This window comes from Myxocyprinus asiaticus, chromosome 39 (assembly GCF_019703515.2).
Source record: "Myxocyprinus asiaticus isolate MX2 ecotype Aquarium Trade chromosome 39, UBuf_Myxa_2, whole genome shotgun sequence".
NCBI lineage: Eukaryota > Metazoa > Chordata > Actinopteri > Cypriniformes > Catostomidae > Myxocyprinus > Myxocyprinus asiaticus.
Window position 1 is genome coordinate 21397716 of NC_059382.1, and position 15932 is coordinate 21413647.

The 15932-nt window shown below is 42.0% G+C and overlaps 1 protein-coding gene across 8 annotated transcripts in view; it reads left to right on the forward strand.

Annotated features, from left to right (window-relative positions):
* LOC127429746 (protein-tyrosine sulfotransferase 1) overlaps window positions 1-15932 on the forward strand; it is a 66497-nt gene that overhangs the window by 9804 nt on the left and 40761 nt on the right. For 5 of the 8 annotated variants that reach the window (XM_051678882.1, XM_051678880.1, XM_051678885.1 and 2 more), the window contains one exon: window positions 2331-3364. In XM_051678882.1, coding sequence (XP_051534842.1) covers window positions 2532-3364 — 833 coding nt within the window. In that variant the 5' untranslated portion in view covers window positions 2331-2531. Of the gene's footprint in view, window positions 1-419; window positions 546-2330; window positions 3365-15932 lie in introns of all 8 variants that reach the window. The other 3 variants (XM_051678883.1, XM_051678881.1, XM_051678884.1) reach the window with 1 other exon arrangement.

Sequence of the window (15932 nt, forward strand, 5' to 3'; positions counted from 1 at the left end):
CTTGCAAGCCTCACCCTTTTTCCTCCAAACATAATGATGGTCATTATGGCCAAAAAGTTCCATTTTCGTTTCATCAGACCAGAGGAAATTTCTCCAGAAAGTAAGATCTTTGTCCCCATGTGCACTTGCAAACTGTAGTCTGCCATTTTTATGGTGGTTTTGGAGCATTGGCTTCTTCCTTGCTGAGCAGCCTTTCAGGTTATGTCAATATAGGACTCGTTTTACTGTGGATTTAGATACCTGTCTACCTATTTCCTCCAGCATCTTCACAAGGTCCTCTGCTGTTGTTCTGGGATTGATTTGCACATTTCGCACCAAACTATGTTAATCTCTAGGAGACAGAATGTGTCTCCATCCTGAGCAGTATGATGGCTGTGTGGTGCCATGGTGTTTATACTTGCGTACTATTGTTTGTACAGATGAACGTGGTACCTTCAGGCGTTTGGAAATTGCTCCCAAGGATGAACCAGACTTGTGGAGGTCAGACTTGGCTGATTTCTTTTGATTTTCCCATGATGTCAAGCAAAGAGGCACTGAGTTTGAAGGTAGGCCTTAAATACATCCACAGGTACACCTCAAATTCAGTACACCTCCTATCAGAAGCTAATTGTTTAATTGTCTAAAGTCTTGACATAATTTTCTGGAATTTTCCAAGCTGCTTAAAGGCACAGTTAACTTAGTGTATGTAAACTTCTGACCCACTGGAATTGTGATTTAGTCAATTAAAAGTGAAACAATAAGTCTGTAAACAATTGTTGGAAAAATTACTCATGTAATGCACAAAGTAGATCTCTTAAACGACTTGCCAAAACTATAGTTTGCTAATATGAAATCTGTGGAGTGGTTAAAAAATGAGTTTTAATGACTTCAACCTAAGCGTGAACTTTTGACTTCAACTGTAGATTTTGCTTTTGTGTTGAGGAAGACTTTATTTTCTCTCTTTTGTTTTTTAGCAAATTGTTCTTTTGAATCAATGATTTGGTCAGAATGGTTCACAAATTAGTCTGAATGATTAATTAGCGATTTGGTCTGAATCAAATGCTTTTTAAAAATCTGTATTCAGCAGTCCTAAATGACTGGAAACTTCATGGAAAAGTCATTGAATTACATTAGTCTGTACCCTGCAACCACCCAGAACACCTAAGCAACTGCATAACAATATATTTACACCACTCAGAACACCATAGCAATGCTCTAGCAACCACCCATAATACTTGAGCATTGTGGCAGTGAGTTTTGCATGGGTAGCCACCAATCACATGTACTTCAGTAAATGTAAAAATCTAGTTTACATGATGATCGGCATGATTCTCTCTTTCTGTTTGTCCTCCACCTGTGTGTTTAAGCACAGTTCTGACACCGGCCAATGTGTGCTATTCAGATCGGTACTTTGGCCAGAGAATAGCATGGGGAAAACCTTGCAACAAACCCAACACGCCAGAGCCAAGCAGTGGGTCAGGTTTTATGCGCACTGCTTGTTGTGTCGAATTGGCTACTCACTCCTTAAGATTGTGTACCACGCTGTGCAAATTAAAGACTGCAAGGTCATACATCTTGTTGCTGGTGAAGATGAGCTCTCTGTACAAAGACAGTGGGAGGAAACATGAGTCAAAGTTAAGATATGTGACCAGATATGTCTCTGATTTCACTCTTGTATCTCTTTCACAAGTCGCTTTATCCAAAATCCAATTGTGCTTATCGTCCAATATGTTGAAGTCTGATACTTTTTTGTCCTTGCTGGCAGGATTTATTTTTTTAAATTCTTTTTTCAGTCCATTTGCTTGATGTCTAAAGCTCATTTCAGTTACGTTTCAGTTTTTGGTTTAACAGGGCAGGTAGTCATTTTCCTTTAGCTTTTTAAATGTCAACATGCAACTGCATTCGCAATCCATTTTACTTGCATAATCTGACTTCTTTCTGAGTGAAATTGGATATTCAGAAAAATTTGAAAAAGGGGTGGGTGAGACTTTAATGGATCGTAAAATAAGGCTGTTGCATGCCAGAAAGCAGCCAAGTGGTTGAAGCAAAGGGTCTGGAAAAAAAGAGGGATTGGTGATGTCAAAGTTACTACATTTTGATAAAGGATTTTGAAGACATTCATCGATGCCCATTATTTGGAATAGAGAACAACAATAAATTGTGCACGGTAAGACTAGGAATGTATTAAGAACACAAAGTAAATAGGGTCATTTTTGGTTTCATGTTGGCATCAATCATTTTGGCTCTGCAGTGTTGTTCTTTGATCTATAATTGAATAAGATGAGTCATTAGAAATGGTGTAATTTTAATGTTGAGTGGATGATGGAGTTCTGTTCTGTTGTGTGTTTCAGGCCTGATGGAGCCAGGTACTCGACAAGAACTGCGCACAGCAGATCCTAACCTCTGCTTGCTTTGTCACGGCCAGTCCTGAGTATTGGGTGTCCAACTCAAACCGCAACTCACCCAATATCACCCCACCCCCCTATTCTACTCCCTTTACCCTTCTCAGCCCACCCCTGGCTCCTCTATCGGCCCTCCCACTCGCCCCCAAAATGATCGGCAAGCTGAAGCAGAATTTACTAGTGGCCTGCCTGGTCATCAGCTCCGTCACAGTCTTCTACCTGGGAAGGCACGCAATGGAGTGCCACCACCGGATAGAGGAGCGCAGCCAGCCGCTGTTTAGCAGCCTGCGCACCACCATACGCACGGGCCAGAACCTCAGCAATCCCTTCATCTACAATAAAGACATGCCTCTTACATTTATTGGTGGCGTTCCTCGCAGTGGTACCACTCTAATGCGGGCTATGCTGGATGCTCACCCTGATGTACGCTGTGGGGAAGAGACCCGGGTCATTCCTCGCATTCTGGCTATGAAGCAGATGTGGAGTCGCTCTGGGCGGGAGAAAATGCGTCTTGACGAAGCCGGAGTAACGGACGAGGTCTTGGACTCAGCCATGCAGGCGTTCCTGCTGGAGATCATAGTAAAGCATGGGGAGCCGGCCACCTACCTGTGTAATAAAGACCCTTTTGCCCTGAAATCCCTCACCTACCTAGCTAAGATCTTCCCCCACGCGAAGTTCATTCTTATGATCCGTGACGGCAGGGCCTCCGTCCACTCAATGATCTCACGCAAAGTCACCATTGCCGGGTTTGACTTGAGCAGCTACCGGGACTGCCTAACAAAGTGGAACCGGGCTATAGAGACAATGTATACACAGTGCCTGGAGGCAGCGGACAAGTGCCTACCTGTGCACTATGAACAGCTCGTCCTGCACCCAGAAAAGTGGATGAGGACACTTCTGAAATTCCTGAACATTCCTTGGAATAATGCAGTTCTGCATCATGAGGAGCTTATTGGGAAAGCAGGAGGCGTTTCACTGTCCAAGTAAGTGGCAGTAACCTTGTGTAACATGTCTGCAATACAATATGTATGCTATGCAATATGGAATGATAAACTGATTCAAACCGTAGTATGCTACATTGTCATATGACCTCACCATGTTGCATCTTTAATTTAGAGAGAGGAGTCCAGTTATCATCTTGAAAATAAAATACACTTTTTGCATTTTAAATAAAATTGTGTACAATTGGCTGAACTTGGCAGTTAGATCGAATAGTGAGCCATGAAGACATTAAAAATATTGGTTTATTTTCTTCCTGTGTATTCGTCATAATGGAAATGGAATTCAAATCGGACCTGTTGATTTGCTTGTATGCTGCACATGTAGTAGGCCAACCAGGTATTCCGTGTGTAAATGCACATTATACTTACTATATACAGCAAAAATTGTACAAGTAGTATGCAAGCATACTATTCTGAACATATCCACAATTTTGGTGTCCTTAAAAACCCCTGTTGCCATAGCTAAGTGTACTTATGTACATTTATGTACATGTGCAGATGTGTGTGGGTGTTTCTCACTCTGTCAGTCTATAACTGTACATGTGTTAAAATTCTCACTGACCAGTGATACAGTCCTTCCAGTTCTGGCAGATAACAACTTGATAATCCCTGGGATGCAGTTGTGTTTACGAGATTTTTTTGCAGTCTACTGGCAGTTCTGGCAGATAACAATTTGATAATCCCTGGGATGCAGTTGTGTTTACGAGATTTTTTTGCAGTGTGTTTTGCAGCCATGTTACAGTCTAATGATTACTGTACTGTACTCAGTACTAATGTGCACTGAATAGACCAAACGAAGGGGTTTAGTTAACTTTGCAGCATTCCTGCTGCAATAAAACATGTTGGTACAAGCTAGAACCTGAGTGACATTTTTTTCCCCCCAAAAGAAAATATAGGTGTATCATGCCCAAAGTCTCCCACATGAGCTCATCTCAGAATTTTTAATTTTGGCCTCTTTTTCTCTTTTGTAAGTTCAAACCCTGTTTTGTCAAATGCTTCCCAGCCTTAAAGGGATAGTTCACACAAAATTGAAAACTCTCATAATTTACTCACCCTCATGCCATCTCAGATGTGTATGACTTTCTGTCATCTGCAGAACACAAATTAAGATTTTTAGAAGAATATACTTTATTAGCTCTGCTGGTCTTCACAATGTGACCAGAACTCAGAAGGCCAAAAAAAGGACATAATGGCAGTATAAAAGTAATCCAAAAAGACTCCAGTGGTTAAATCTATGTCTTCTGAAGCGATATAATAGGTGTGGGTGAAAAACAGATAAATATTTAAGTCCTTTTTTACTGTAAATCAACACTTTCACTTTCGCATTCAGCCACCCACTGATTGGGGCTGGTTAACGGTGGAGATTGACAGTAGAAAAGGACTTAAAAATGTATCTTTTTCTCACCCACCTATCATATTACTTGAGAAGATATGGATTTAACAGCTGGAGTCATATGGATTGCTTTTATACTTTTATGCTACATATATACCCTTTTGGAGCATCTGAGTTCTGGTCTCCATTCATTTGCATTGTGAGGACCTACATAGCTAATTAGATATTCTTCTAAAGATCTTCATTTGTATTCAGCAGATGAAAGAAAGTCATACACATCTGTGATGGCATGAGGGTGAGTAAATGATAAGACAATTTTTATTTTTGGTGAAATATCTCTTTAATTTGTTATTGCAGTTAAGGGAGCAACATATTCAAGAACAGCAAGGGCATTGGCTCTTGCATTCAGTATTTTAAGAAAAATCACAACTACAAAGTGCTGGTCACATGGTATATGGTACCACAGATGATATTCTGACATGGCCCACAAAGGGGTCACACTCCATTGGCACATGAAATGGTTGAGCCCCTCCACGTCCCCTGAAGATATTTGGCTTCTGACTGGTTTCCATTTTTAGAAAAGAACTTGCACATTTTTAATGAAAAGCATATGCTCAGAGAGGGGACATACTTTTTTTTCCCTTTTTATTTGTCTTGGATCCTGTTGTATATCTCCCCTTTCCCCTCTCCCTTCTCAAAGCGTCTCTGGTCTGTCTTTCATCTTTTCAAATGTCTGTGAGCTGAGTACACTGCATACTTGCTCTGACCTTTCACTGCCCTCATTTTATGGTTTAGTACAGTAAAAATATTACATATAGCACCTTTAGCTAACACAATGTAACAAAATAATTTATTTGAATGGATCAAAATAACATCACATAATTGACTGCTACAATACCTACTGTACATGTATTTTTACTAAAACATTTCTAAGCATATAAAATCCAAGCAAAGACTTCTGTGGATATTTTTGAGTGATAATACAAATGACTCCTTGAAATATTGTTTTTAACTATTTCATTGAAAAGGACAGTTTTTTTATTTTTATTTTTTTTTTTTTTTAAATGAATCAAACTTCTCAACAACATCTGCATTTTAAACTTTAAATCAAAGATGCTTCTAAAGTACTGTATCTCTCTTAACTCTCGCATATTGGTGATGTATGACACGTGGAGGGAGCTACTGGCATGGTTTCAAGGAAACGTAATGGCCACATTAAAAGTGTGATATGAATAGGGCTGCACAATTATGACAAAATTCATAATTATCGATTATTACCCTTGATATTTTAATCGTAGGATCATTAATGTCAATTAAAAGATTAAATTACCGTAACATCACAAATTGCACAACCGCGCGATTCTTCAGAGTAGCAGATTTCAATGGTGGATATGAGCTGCGCTCCAGTTCCTTTTAAACATCTTTGAAGCATTTCAATTGTAATAATATTTGTTAATGTTAGGCCTAATAAGTTATTTTAAAGGGATATCTATGGTATAGAAGAAATATACGTGGGTTCTATTAGAAATGTAGGTAACTATTGACAACCAGTTTTTACTTGAATCAATATGCCTGTGTGACGTAACAGGTTGATAAATGCACACCTCAAACCTGAAAGGAAGCATAAAATCAAAAACTACCATCAGACATTCAATATGTCTTTTACCTCTTAAATTGTTGGTTCACATACAGTAAATATGACATTTAATATTCATACTTTTGAACAGCCGATTTAAATTGACCAAGTTACTTACTGCATTCAGAAAGTCCTTTGGTGGTGAGACAGGTGCCCATTCAAACTTTTAGATCTTCAATGGTGATTTTGTTCACGTAAGATCATCGTTAGATCATATTTGGCTTCAGCGTTTGCACTTTGGAAATTAAAAACAACCATTTGCGATCAGAGTTTGTGCAATTCGTGAACATTTTAAATCTACCAATAGCAGCTGCGGGGTAAATGGGTCTTATTAGAGCAGACATGTGATTCGTGAAATATGCCATATTCTTTATGTTGGCTACACCTCCAAAACAAGTTTAGAACAGTTAAGCTGAATTACTTTATTGCTATTTTATACAACTCAAATTCACATTCGCCAACTTATTAACATAAACTAAACTGTTATTACATTTTTAATAAATTGTACACTGAATTCGAGCAACGCGACATACTCTCCCATTATAATGATTGAAGCTCTCACTCACTGCAGGTTTACACTGTTTGAGCTGCGCAGTTGAGCGTGAGCTCACTGATGCTTTAAACAGAGTTCTGCACTCTTGCGAATGCTCTCATTAAAAACAAAGCTGTCTAATCAGCATAATAAATCAATTATTTAAACCGCGTCTATGCCTTGATTAGAATGGGAGCATTTTAGTTTTGTCGCGTTGCTTGTTAGCAGTGAATTTACCATCTACGTTGCAAGCGTAAAATGAATCAAAAATAATTCCACAGTTCTTTTCGCTTTTGTTCTACAGCTTCTTTTCGAGTGTCAGGTAATGTTTCTTCAGTATTAATTTTCACGTGTCACTGCAAACAGATTAGACAGTTTAAAACTTGCGCACTAGGATCAATTGTCATAAACTGATAGTACTGAGGTCTAATTTAAACCTCTCTGATTGGTCATTGCTGTTTCATTGCTCAACGGACATGTCTGTGAGTGGTTAGAATACTCAACTGCTGCATAAACATGTTTATTTTACATCTTCAATATAAAAAAATGGAATATTTCCCAGTCCTACTTAAGTGCCACAGAACAGAATTGCAAAGATAAACGTTGTTTTTAAACAGCCTTCAAAATCTGCCCCTTGTCTGCTGTTGATTTGAACAAACAGATTGTCGTGCCCCCAACTCATGCCATTGCTTGAGTCAATATTGTTGTGTCGGCTTGAACGGGTCACTCAAATCAAACAGGAATTTTGAAAGTGTCCAGAGATACAGTTCTTTAAACCATGAAAATTAACCTACAAATGACTTAGAATTGTCTCTGCATTTTAAGCTGGGATAGTAGAAAGTATTTAAACACAGAAAAAGTTACACACTTCAGCTTTAAACAAAATGATTTTTGTTGTTGTATTATAAATGGGCTGTATCAAGAAAAGATTTTATGCTCAGTAGCTGCTCTTCTGAAGAACGTTTGTAGGAAAGCTGAAAGGGAGTTAAAAGCAGTGTTTTGAGAATAGAGTGTTGTCAATAAATCCAGTGCTGCTTTTTGTGGTCTGTTTTGGATCTGGAAAGGGATTATTTGAGAACACTTTGTCTGGTGAACATTATGTTATTTTACAGAAACCACATAATGAAGGGAGCAGTAGCACACAATATCATTACAGTCATTGAATAAACAAGTTTATGTTTGTTTGATGACACTGACAGATTAAGCATTTATTGTCAATAATTGATTTATAATTTTCAGATAAATGAAAAAAGTCATTTACTGGGAGTTTGATTAGTAGTTTCCTGGAAAAGCCTATGATATTTGAGCTCATTATTATAAGAAAACTGCTGCAAAGAGACACCAAGTCTTTTTTTTAATTGTTGTGGACCAATGCACTAATGTTTTGTGATAAATGTATTTTTCCTGTAAAGGTTTCAATTTTTAAAATACTTTATCAGTGGGCAGCCCTAGGAGAGTCGACCAAACGTTAGTCGATGAGAAGAGTCTTGGTCGACCAAGTTTTGATTGGTCGGTTGATCGCAGAAAAAAAAACTCCACTGAAAACCGATGAACACTGCGCTGGTTGGACGCTAGGTGGTACTATGGGGAAATTTTCATTAAGCAGGGTTAGGTTTAAGCCTACACAATAAAGCAAGACACCTTGATTTCAAACTTTGAACTTTATTTGTTATTTATTTTAACTAAAAATTCAAATGAAACTGAAAAAAAAAAAAAAGTGTAATTAAAATGTGTGTTGCTTTACAACCGTTGTGAAGGGCAACATCTCTCTGGCAAAGAACCTACTTCATCTGTGCATTCTCCACCAGTTGGGTATTTCGTTGTCTGGGAAAATACGTCGTGTGTGAATAATTTGTTTTGTTCCCTCCTTCACAATATATATATATATATATATATATATATATATATATATATATATATATATATATCGCAATATCCAAGTACATCAGCAACCCCTGGCCTCAGGGATTGGTGAATATTCTTGCTTTAGTGATTTTGCATTGAAAATTAAATTAATTTTATTTAAAAAACGAAAAACTTAAATCAAATACATTTCTAAATTAAAATTGCACTCCAAACGAAACAAAAAAGCAAATAAAATAAGGTGATAAAAGAATAATATATATATATATATATATATATACACACACATATACATACACACACCTTTCCATTTACCATCAGGCAAGTATCTGTCTAAACATGCAGGTGGAAAATTACTTACATAAATTAAGACATAAAAACAATTATAAATGTAAAAATAATAGTTATAATGATGATAATAATCACTGAAATATAAATCATGGTTCGAGGTGAACGTGTTTTTTTATTATTTTATGTTTTAATCACAGATGTATAGGCTACAGAGTTGCGTTCACAATGAACTGCTCTGTGGAAATAAAGCGAACTGAACTCAAAGCACCTCCTGAGCTGAGATGTGAAGTCATTTGCAGCACTCATAGACGATACTGTTTTTGCAAAAAAAAAAAAAATTCAGAAGACAGAAACAAAGAAAGAGTGAGATCCTTTTACATGCACATGTTCCACGAGACTGCACGCCTCCGTACAAACAGCGTGTCATACGTGCACATAGACGGCTTTTCTGTCATCTGTTCTTAATAATATAATAAAGTGTGTTTCTTCAAGCACGTGTCTGTGTGTCTATGGGCAAATTAATTGTAATATTAATTTGATAATAATAATAATAGCTTAATAAATCAAAATAATTATTTAATACATGGGAAAATGAGCCAACTATTGTCTTGACATCGTCAAAAGCATCAGCTATTGGCGATCACTCTGACCATCATCGATCCCTGAGATCATCGTCTGTCGGCACAACCCTAATGTGCATTTCTCTCTATAAATTAACAAAATGTTCAGACAGTTTCCTTGCTGGTTTTTCCGACACATTCAGAATCATTACCATTTTTGCTGGTGTCGCTCTGGCTCACTTCGTGAGTGCGCTTGTAAAGGCTCATTATTACGGTTTAGTATTTCTCTGTAATGTAGAATGGTGTTAACAGTGTTACATATAACATTCTTTCTCAGCCCTGGAACTCAAACCATTTTCTGATGCCCCCCAATATATATATATATATATATATATATATATATATATATATATATATATATATTACATAATATAATATAATATATATATAAGTAATTAAATTAATATCATAAACTTGCGACAACTAGTCGACTAATGGCTTAAACTAACGACTACTGTTCGACTAGGAAAATCTTTGGTCGGGGGCAGCCATACTTTCTCCTATCCCAGTTTAATATTATGAGAGACAATAACTAATTAGTTGTGGCTCTGTGGCGCTTTAAAAAGTTTGAGCAAGCTGTTTAAAAATTCATTATTTTGTCAATCTGTTTGGTGCCGGAGAAATTATTCACATGGCCCCTAATTTTTCTTTTCCTCTTCGCTTTTTCTCTTTTCCATTGGTACAGCTTATCTGATCTGCTTTTGGCTTCCCTGACACTGCAGCCACTGAAATACTGGAATGATAATGCTTCTTGCAGTCAGTTGTTTAATCAGGCTTTTGGGCTTTAATGCGGATTATGCTGTAGAGATCAGTCAAAAGAATCCCACAGCAGGATCTGTGGTGACTTTAACAGGTATTTTACTGTTGTAGCTCTACACCTATTTCCCTGGTGTCCTGGGGCAAGACTGAAGTGCTCCTTGTGTCTGTGGTGTCTGCTCCAAAAAGCACTCAGAGTTCAAACCAGGCTCTGTTAAATTAATGAGAGCCCTTCAAATGACCAGGTCCGTATTCCTCTTCTTTTGTGGTTTCTGTGAAGGGTTGGCTGGCTGCTTTGGTTATCTATAAAAATCCTTCATGAACGCTGTGCGCACTACTGCTGTTTGTCACATCTCAGGGCGGATTGGCCATAGGGAGAACTGGGACTTTTCCCGGTGGGCCGGCCATGAAACGGGGCAGAGCAGCCGACCCCCAACCCCCCCATCGCCCCGCTCAACAACTTTTGGGCAACTACCACCCACTAAACCCCATTAAACAAGTTTGGGCCCAGGTTTTTTTTTTTTTTTTTTTTTTTTTCAAATCCAGGGCCAGTTTCTCTTCCCAGTCCACCCTTGCGTCTCAGTGATAGTGAGACTGAGATCTGAATCCATAGATAGAGAGAGAGATCAGTACATTGTCTCTATTATTTCTAATCAAATATTAATTAAAAAAAGGTGACATTGCATGTGTAGCTTGTAGTTGTAGATGCGTTCTTAACACACATTTAATTGTTGCAGAATAAATTGTTCAATTTGTGTAATGTCATCCATTCACATTGTTGCCATGGTTATTGATAATGAAAATCATCGACAACTGATTTAAATTATCAATCAGTTGAATATGTGCGGTGAGCACAGAGAAGTCAGTGACGTCACTTTACAGTAGTGAAAGATGTTTTTGCATAATAACTTGTTTGACAGAGACAGAACTGAAGCAGATTAAACACGACCCAAGTTGTCCAGCGCACGAGAGCACTTAATGAACACTTCAAAGAAGATCATTTTAATAATACAGTTTAATGAGGACCGGTTGCTGCGTCTTGTTTGTTGACAGAGTGCTTGTGCTGTTTGATGTGCTTATGTAAGAGTTGTTTCTGTCCAGCTCAACTTACATTTTACTGCTGTTTTCTAAGTTTTATAATCAGGGTTGGGGAGTAATGGAATACAGGTAACTGGATTATGTATTTAAAATACAAAATATAAGTAACTATATTCCACTACAGTTACAATTTAAATAATTGGTAATTAGAATAGTTACATTCAAAAAGTATTTTGATTACTGAAGAGATTACTTTGCATTTTATTGTCATTTGTTTCATTTAATATTTAGTCCTTTCAGATGGAAAACATTTATACATATAAATGATGCGATCCAAAGTGCATTTGAACAGCGGTGAAACACTTTCTTATGATGTGTTACATTCATATGAGCAGACAGAGAAGTAAGTTTGAAATAAGTTTGGAGCAGAAGAAATAGAAATAAACCTTGTGTAAACTGTCAGCTTTACGCTAAGCTAAAATGCTATTTCTAGTCATTTTACATGCACGTTACCATATTAGGGCAAAAATCGTATTCTTGATAATTTTTGTATTGTTTTCCTGTAAAAATATCTAAAAATCCGTAAAACATGAATCAAAACAATTTGATTTATCTTGTTTTAGAAACAACACTGCATAAGGTATTTAGGTTTTTCAGAGAATTTATTTTTAAAGTGTATTTTGTCTTACTGTACTGGCAAAGTTTTTATTGTCAAACAAGTGAAAAAATATAGAACATGACAATACATGTGAAGACTGACATAGAAAACAGGGAAAACAAGGGCTTAAATACACAGTGGCAAACAAGGGAACGAGAAACACCTGGGGAAACAATCAGGGGAAAACCAATCATAAAATGAAACTACAAAGGACTACAAAACTAACAGGAACGGGGAACTAAACAAGAATTTCAAAATAAAAGTCTAGACAAAAAACAGGGAATATGTGACAGAGCCCTCCATTAAGGAGCGGATTCCAGATGATCTACAAAAAACAAATTTGTCCATGGGGTGTGGGGGAAAACAGAAAACAGGTAGTTCAGGGGGGCACAAGGGGCAAGGGGAAAAGAGGAACAAGGCAAAGTCAGGGAGGCTTGAAATCAAGGTGGTGCCAGAGGGATGGAGAGCCAGGGCAATGCTGCAGGCTCGGAGGACCAAGCTGGAGCCAGAGGTTCAGAGGGCTGAGGTGGAGCTGGGGGCTCGGAAGACTAAGGCAGAGCCGGTGGAAGTGAGGACCAAGGAGACCAGAGCAGATCAGGCGGATGGCCAGGAGACCAAGGGGACCAGAGCAGATCAGGCGGACGGCCAGGAGACCAAGGGGACCAGAGCAGATCAGGCGGACGGCCAGGAGACCAAGGGGACCAGAGCAGATCAGGCGGATGGCCAAGAGACCAAGGAGACCAGAGCAGATCAGGGGGCGAAGCCGTGGAAGGCGGATCCGTGGGAGGCTCGAGGGGGCGAAGCAGTGGAAGGTGGAGCCATGGGAGGCTCGAGACAAAGGGTCCTGGATGACTGGGAAACAACCTCCGTGGTCGTGGGCATGGGCAGAGACTCGGGGACGACCTCCGTGGTCGTGGGCATGGGCAGAGACTCGGGGACGACCTCCGTGGTCGTGAGCACGGGCAGAGACTTGGAAATGACCTCCGTGGTCGTGGGCACGGGCAGAGACTCAGGGACGACCTCCGTGGTCGTGAGCATGGGCAGAGACTTGGAAACGACCTCCGTGGTCGTGTATACTGGAAGAAACTTGGGAACAACCTCTGTAGTCGTGAGTATGGGCAGAGACTCGGGAACGACCTCCGTGGTCATGGGCATGGGCAGAGACTCGGGAGCGACCTCCGTGGTCGTGAACATGGGCAGAGACTTGGAAACGACCTCCGTGGTTGTGTATACTGGAAGAAACATGGGAACGACCTCCGTGGTCGTGGGCATGGGCAGAGACTCGGGGACGACCTCCGTGGTCGTGGGCATGGGCAGAGACTCGGGGACGACCTCCGTGGTCGTGGGCATGGGCAGAGACTCGGGGACGACCTCCGTGGTCGTGGGCATGGGCAGAGACTCGGGGACGACCTCCGTGGGCATGGGCAGAGACTTGGAAACGACCTCCGTGGTCGTGTATACTGGAAGAAACTTGGGAACGACCTCTGTAGTCGTGAGTATGGGCAGAGACTTGGGAACGACCTCTGTGGTCATGGGCATGGGCAGAGACTTGGGAACGACCTCCGTGGTCGTGAACATGGGCAGAGACTTGGAAACGACCTCCGTGGTCGTGTATACTGGAAGAAACTTGGGAACGACCTCTGTAGTCGTGAGTATGGGCAGAGACTTGGGAACGACCTCTGTGGTCATGGGCATGGGCAGAGACTCGGGAACGACCTCCGTGGTCGTGAACATGGGCAGAGACTTGGAAACGACCTCCGTGGTCGTGTATACTGGAAGAAACATGGGAACGACCTCTGTAGTCGTGAGTATGGGCAGAGACTTGGGAACGACCTCTGTGGTCATGGGCATGGGCAGAGACTTGGGAACGACCTCCGTGGTCGTGAACATGGGCAGAGACTTGGAAACGACCTCCGTGGTCGTGTATACTGGAAGAAACTTGGGAACGACCTCTGTAGTCGTGGGCATGGGCAGAGACTCGGGGACGACCTCCGTGGTCGTGGGCATGGGCAGAGACTCGGGGACGACCTCCGTGGTCGTGGGCATGGGCAGAGACTCGGGGACGACCTCCGTGGTCGTGGGCATGGGCAGAGACTCGGGGACGACCTCCGTGGTCGTGGGCATGGGCAGAGACTCGGGGACGACCTCCGTGGTCGTGGGCAGAGACTTGGAAACGACCTCCGTGGTCGTGTATACTGGAAGAAACTTGGGAACGACCTCTGTAGTCGTGAGTATGGGCAGAGACTTGGGAACGACCTCTGTGGTCATGGGCATGGGCAGAGACTTGGGAACGACCTCCGTGGTCGTGAACATGGGCAGAGACTTGGAAACGACCTCCGTGGTTGTGTATACTGGAAGAAACATGGGAAAGACCTCTGTAGTCGTGGGCATGGGCAGAGACTTGGAAACGATCTCCGTGGTCGTGTACATGGGCAGAGACTTGGAAACGACCTCCGTGGTCGTGTATACTGGAAGAAACTTGGGAACGACCTCTGTAGTCGTGAGTATGGGCAGAGACTTGGGAACGACCTCTGTGGTCATGGGCATGGGCAGAGACTCGGGAACGACCTCCGTGGTCGTGAACATGGGCAGAGACTTGGAAACGACCTCCGTGGTCGTGTATACTGGAAGAAACATGGGAACGACCTCTGTAGTCGTGAGTATGGGCAGAGACTTGGGAACGACCTCTGTGGTCATGGGCATGGGCAGAGACTTGGGAACGACCTCCGTGGTCGTGAACATGGGCAGAGACTTGGAAACGACCTCCGTGGTCGTGTATACTGGAAGAAACTTGGGAACGACCTCTGTAGTCGTGGGCATGGGCAGAGACTCGGGGACGACCTCCGTGGTCGTGGGCATGGGCAGAGACTCGGGGACGACCTCCGTGGTCGTGGGCATGGGCAGAGACTCGGGGACGACCTCCGTGGTCGTGGGCATGGGCAGAGACTCGGGGACGACCTCCGTGGTCGTGGGCAGAGACTTGGAAACGACCTCCGTGGTCGTGTATACTGGAAGAAACTTGGGAACGACCTCTGTAGTCGTGAGTATGGGCAGAGACTTGGGAACGACCTCTGTGGTCATGGGCATGGGCAGAGACTTGGGAACGACCTCCGTGGTCGTGAACATGGGCAGAGACTTGGAAACGACCTCCGTGGTTGTGTATACTGGAAGAAACATGGGAAAGACCTCTGTAGTCGTGGGCATGGGCAGAGACTTGGAAACGATCTCCGTGGTCGTGTACACGGGTAGAGACTTGGGAACAGAAGCCTTTCTTCTCTTCCTCCGGATGGCCGAAGTTGGCAACGCTGGCTCTGGGACGGACGAGGCTGGCAACGCTGGCTCTGGGACGGACGAGGCTTCCGGCAACGCTGGCTCTGGGACGGACGAGGCTTCCAGCTCGTTGGCCGAGGCAGGCATGGCCGTTGGATCCTTGGCCGTGGCAGGCATGGGCGCTGACAATTTGTGAAGTAGGGTCTTCATGGCCCTACGCACTGACATCAGTGGCAGATCATTCAGCTTGGCGCAAGTAGTCGCGGGAGGCTTGGACAAGGGAGCCGAAGATGCAGGTTTTGGCCCGGGGTTCCCGCCATAATCCACTGTGTAAAGGGAACCGCAAAGTTCCAGAGCCTTCTCCACATATTCGTAGAGTGGCCAGTGAGGATCAGCCAGAGACATTAGTTCCTTCAGTGCAATATTCAGACCGGACTGGAAGAAAACCACCAGAGAGCGGTCTGGATAGTGCACTAAATTCGCTAGCTCTAAAAACTCACAGACGTGATCCTCAACTGGACGGTCCACTTGCTTAAGGAGCAGAATTCTGACA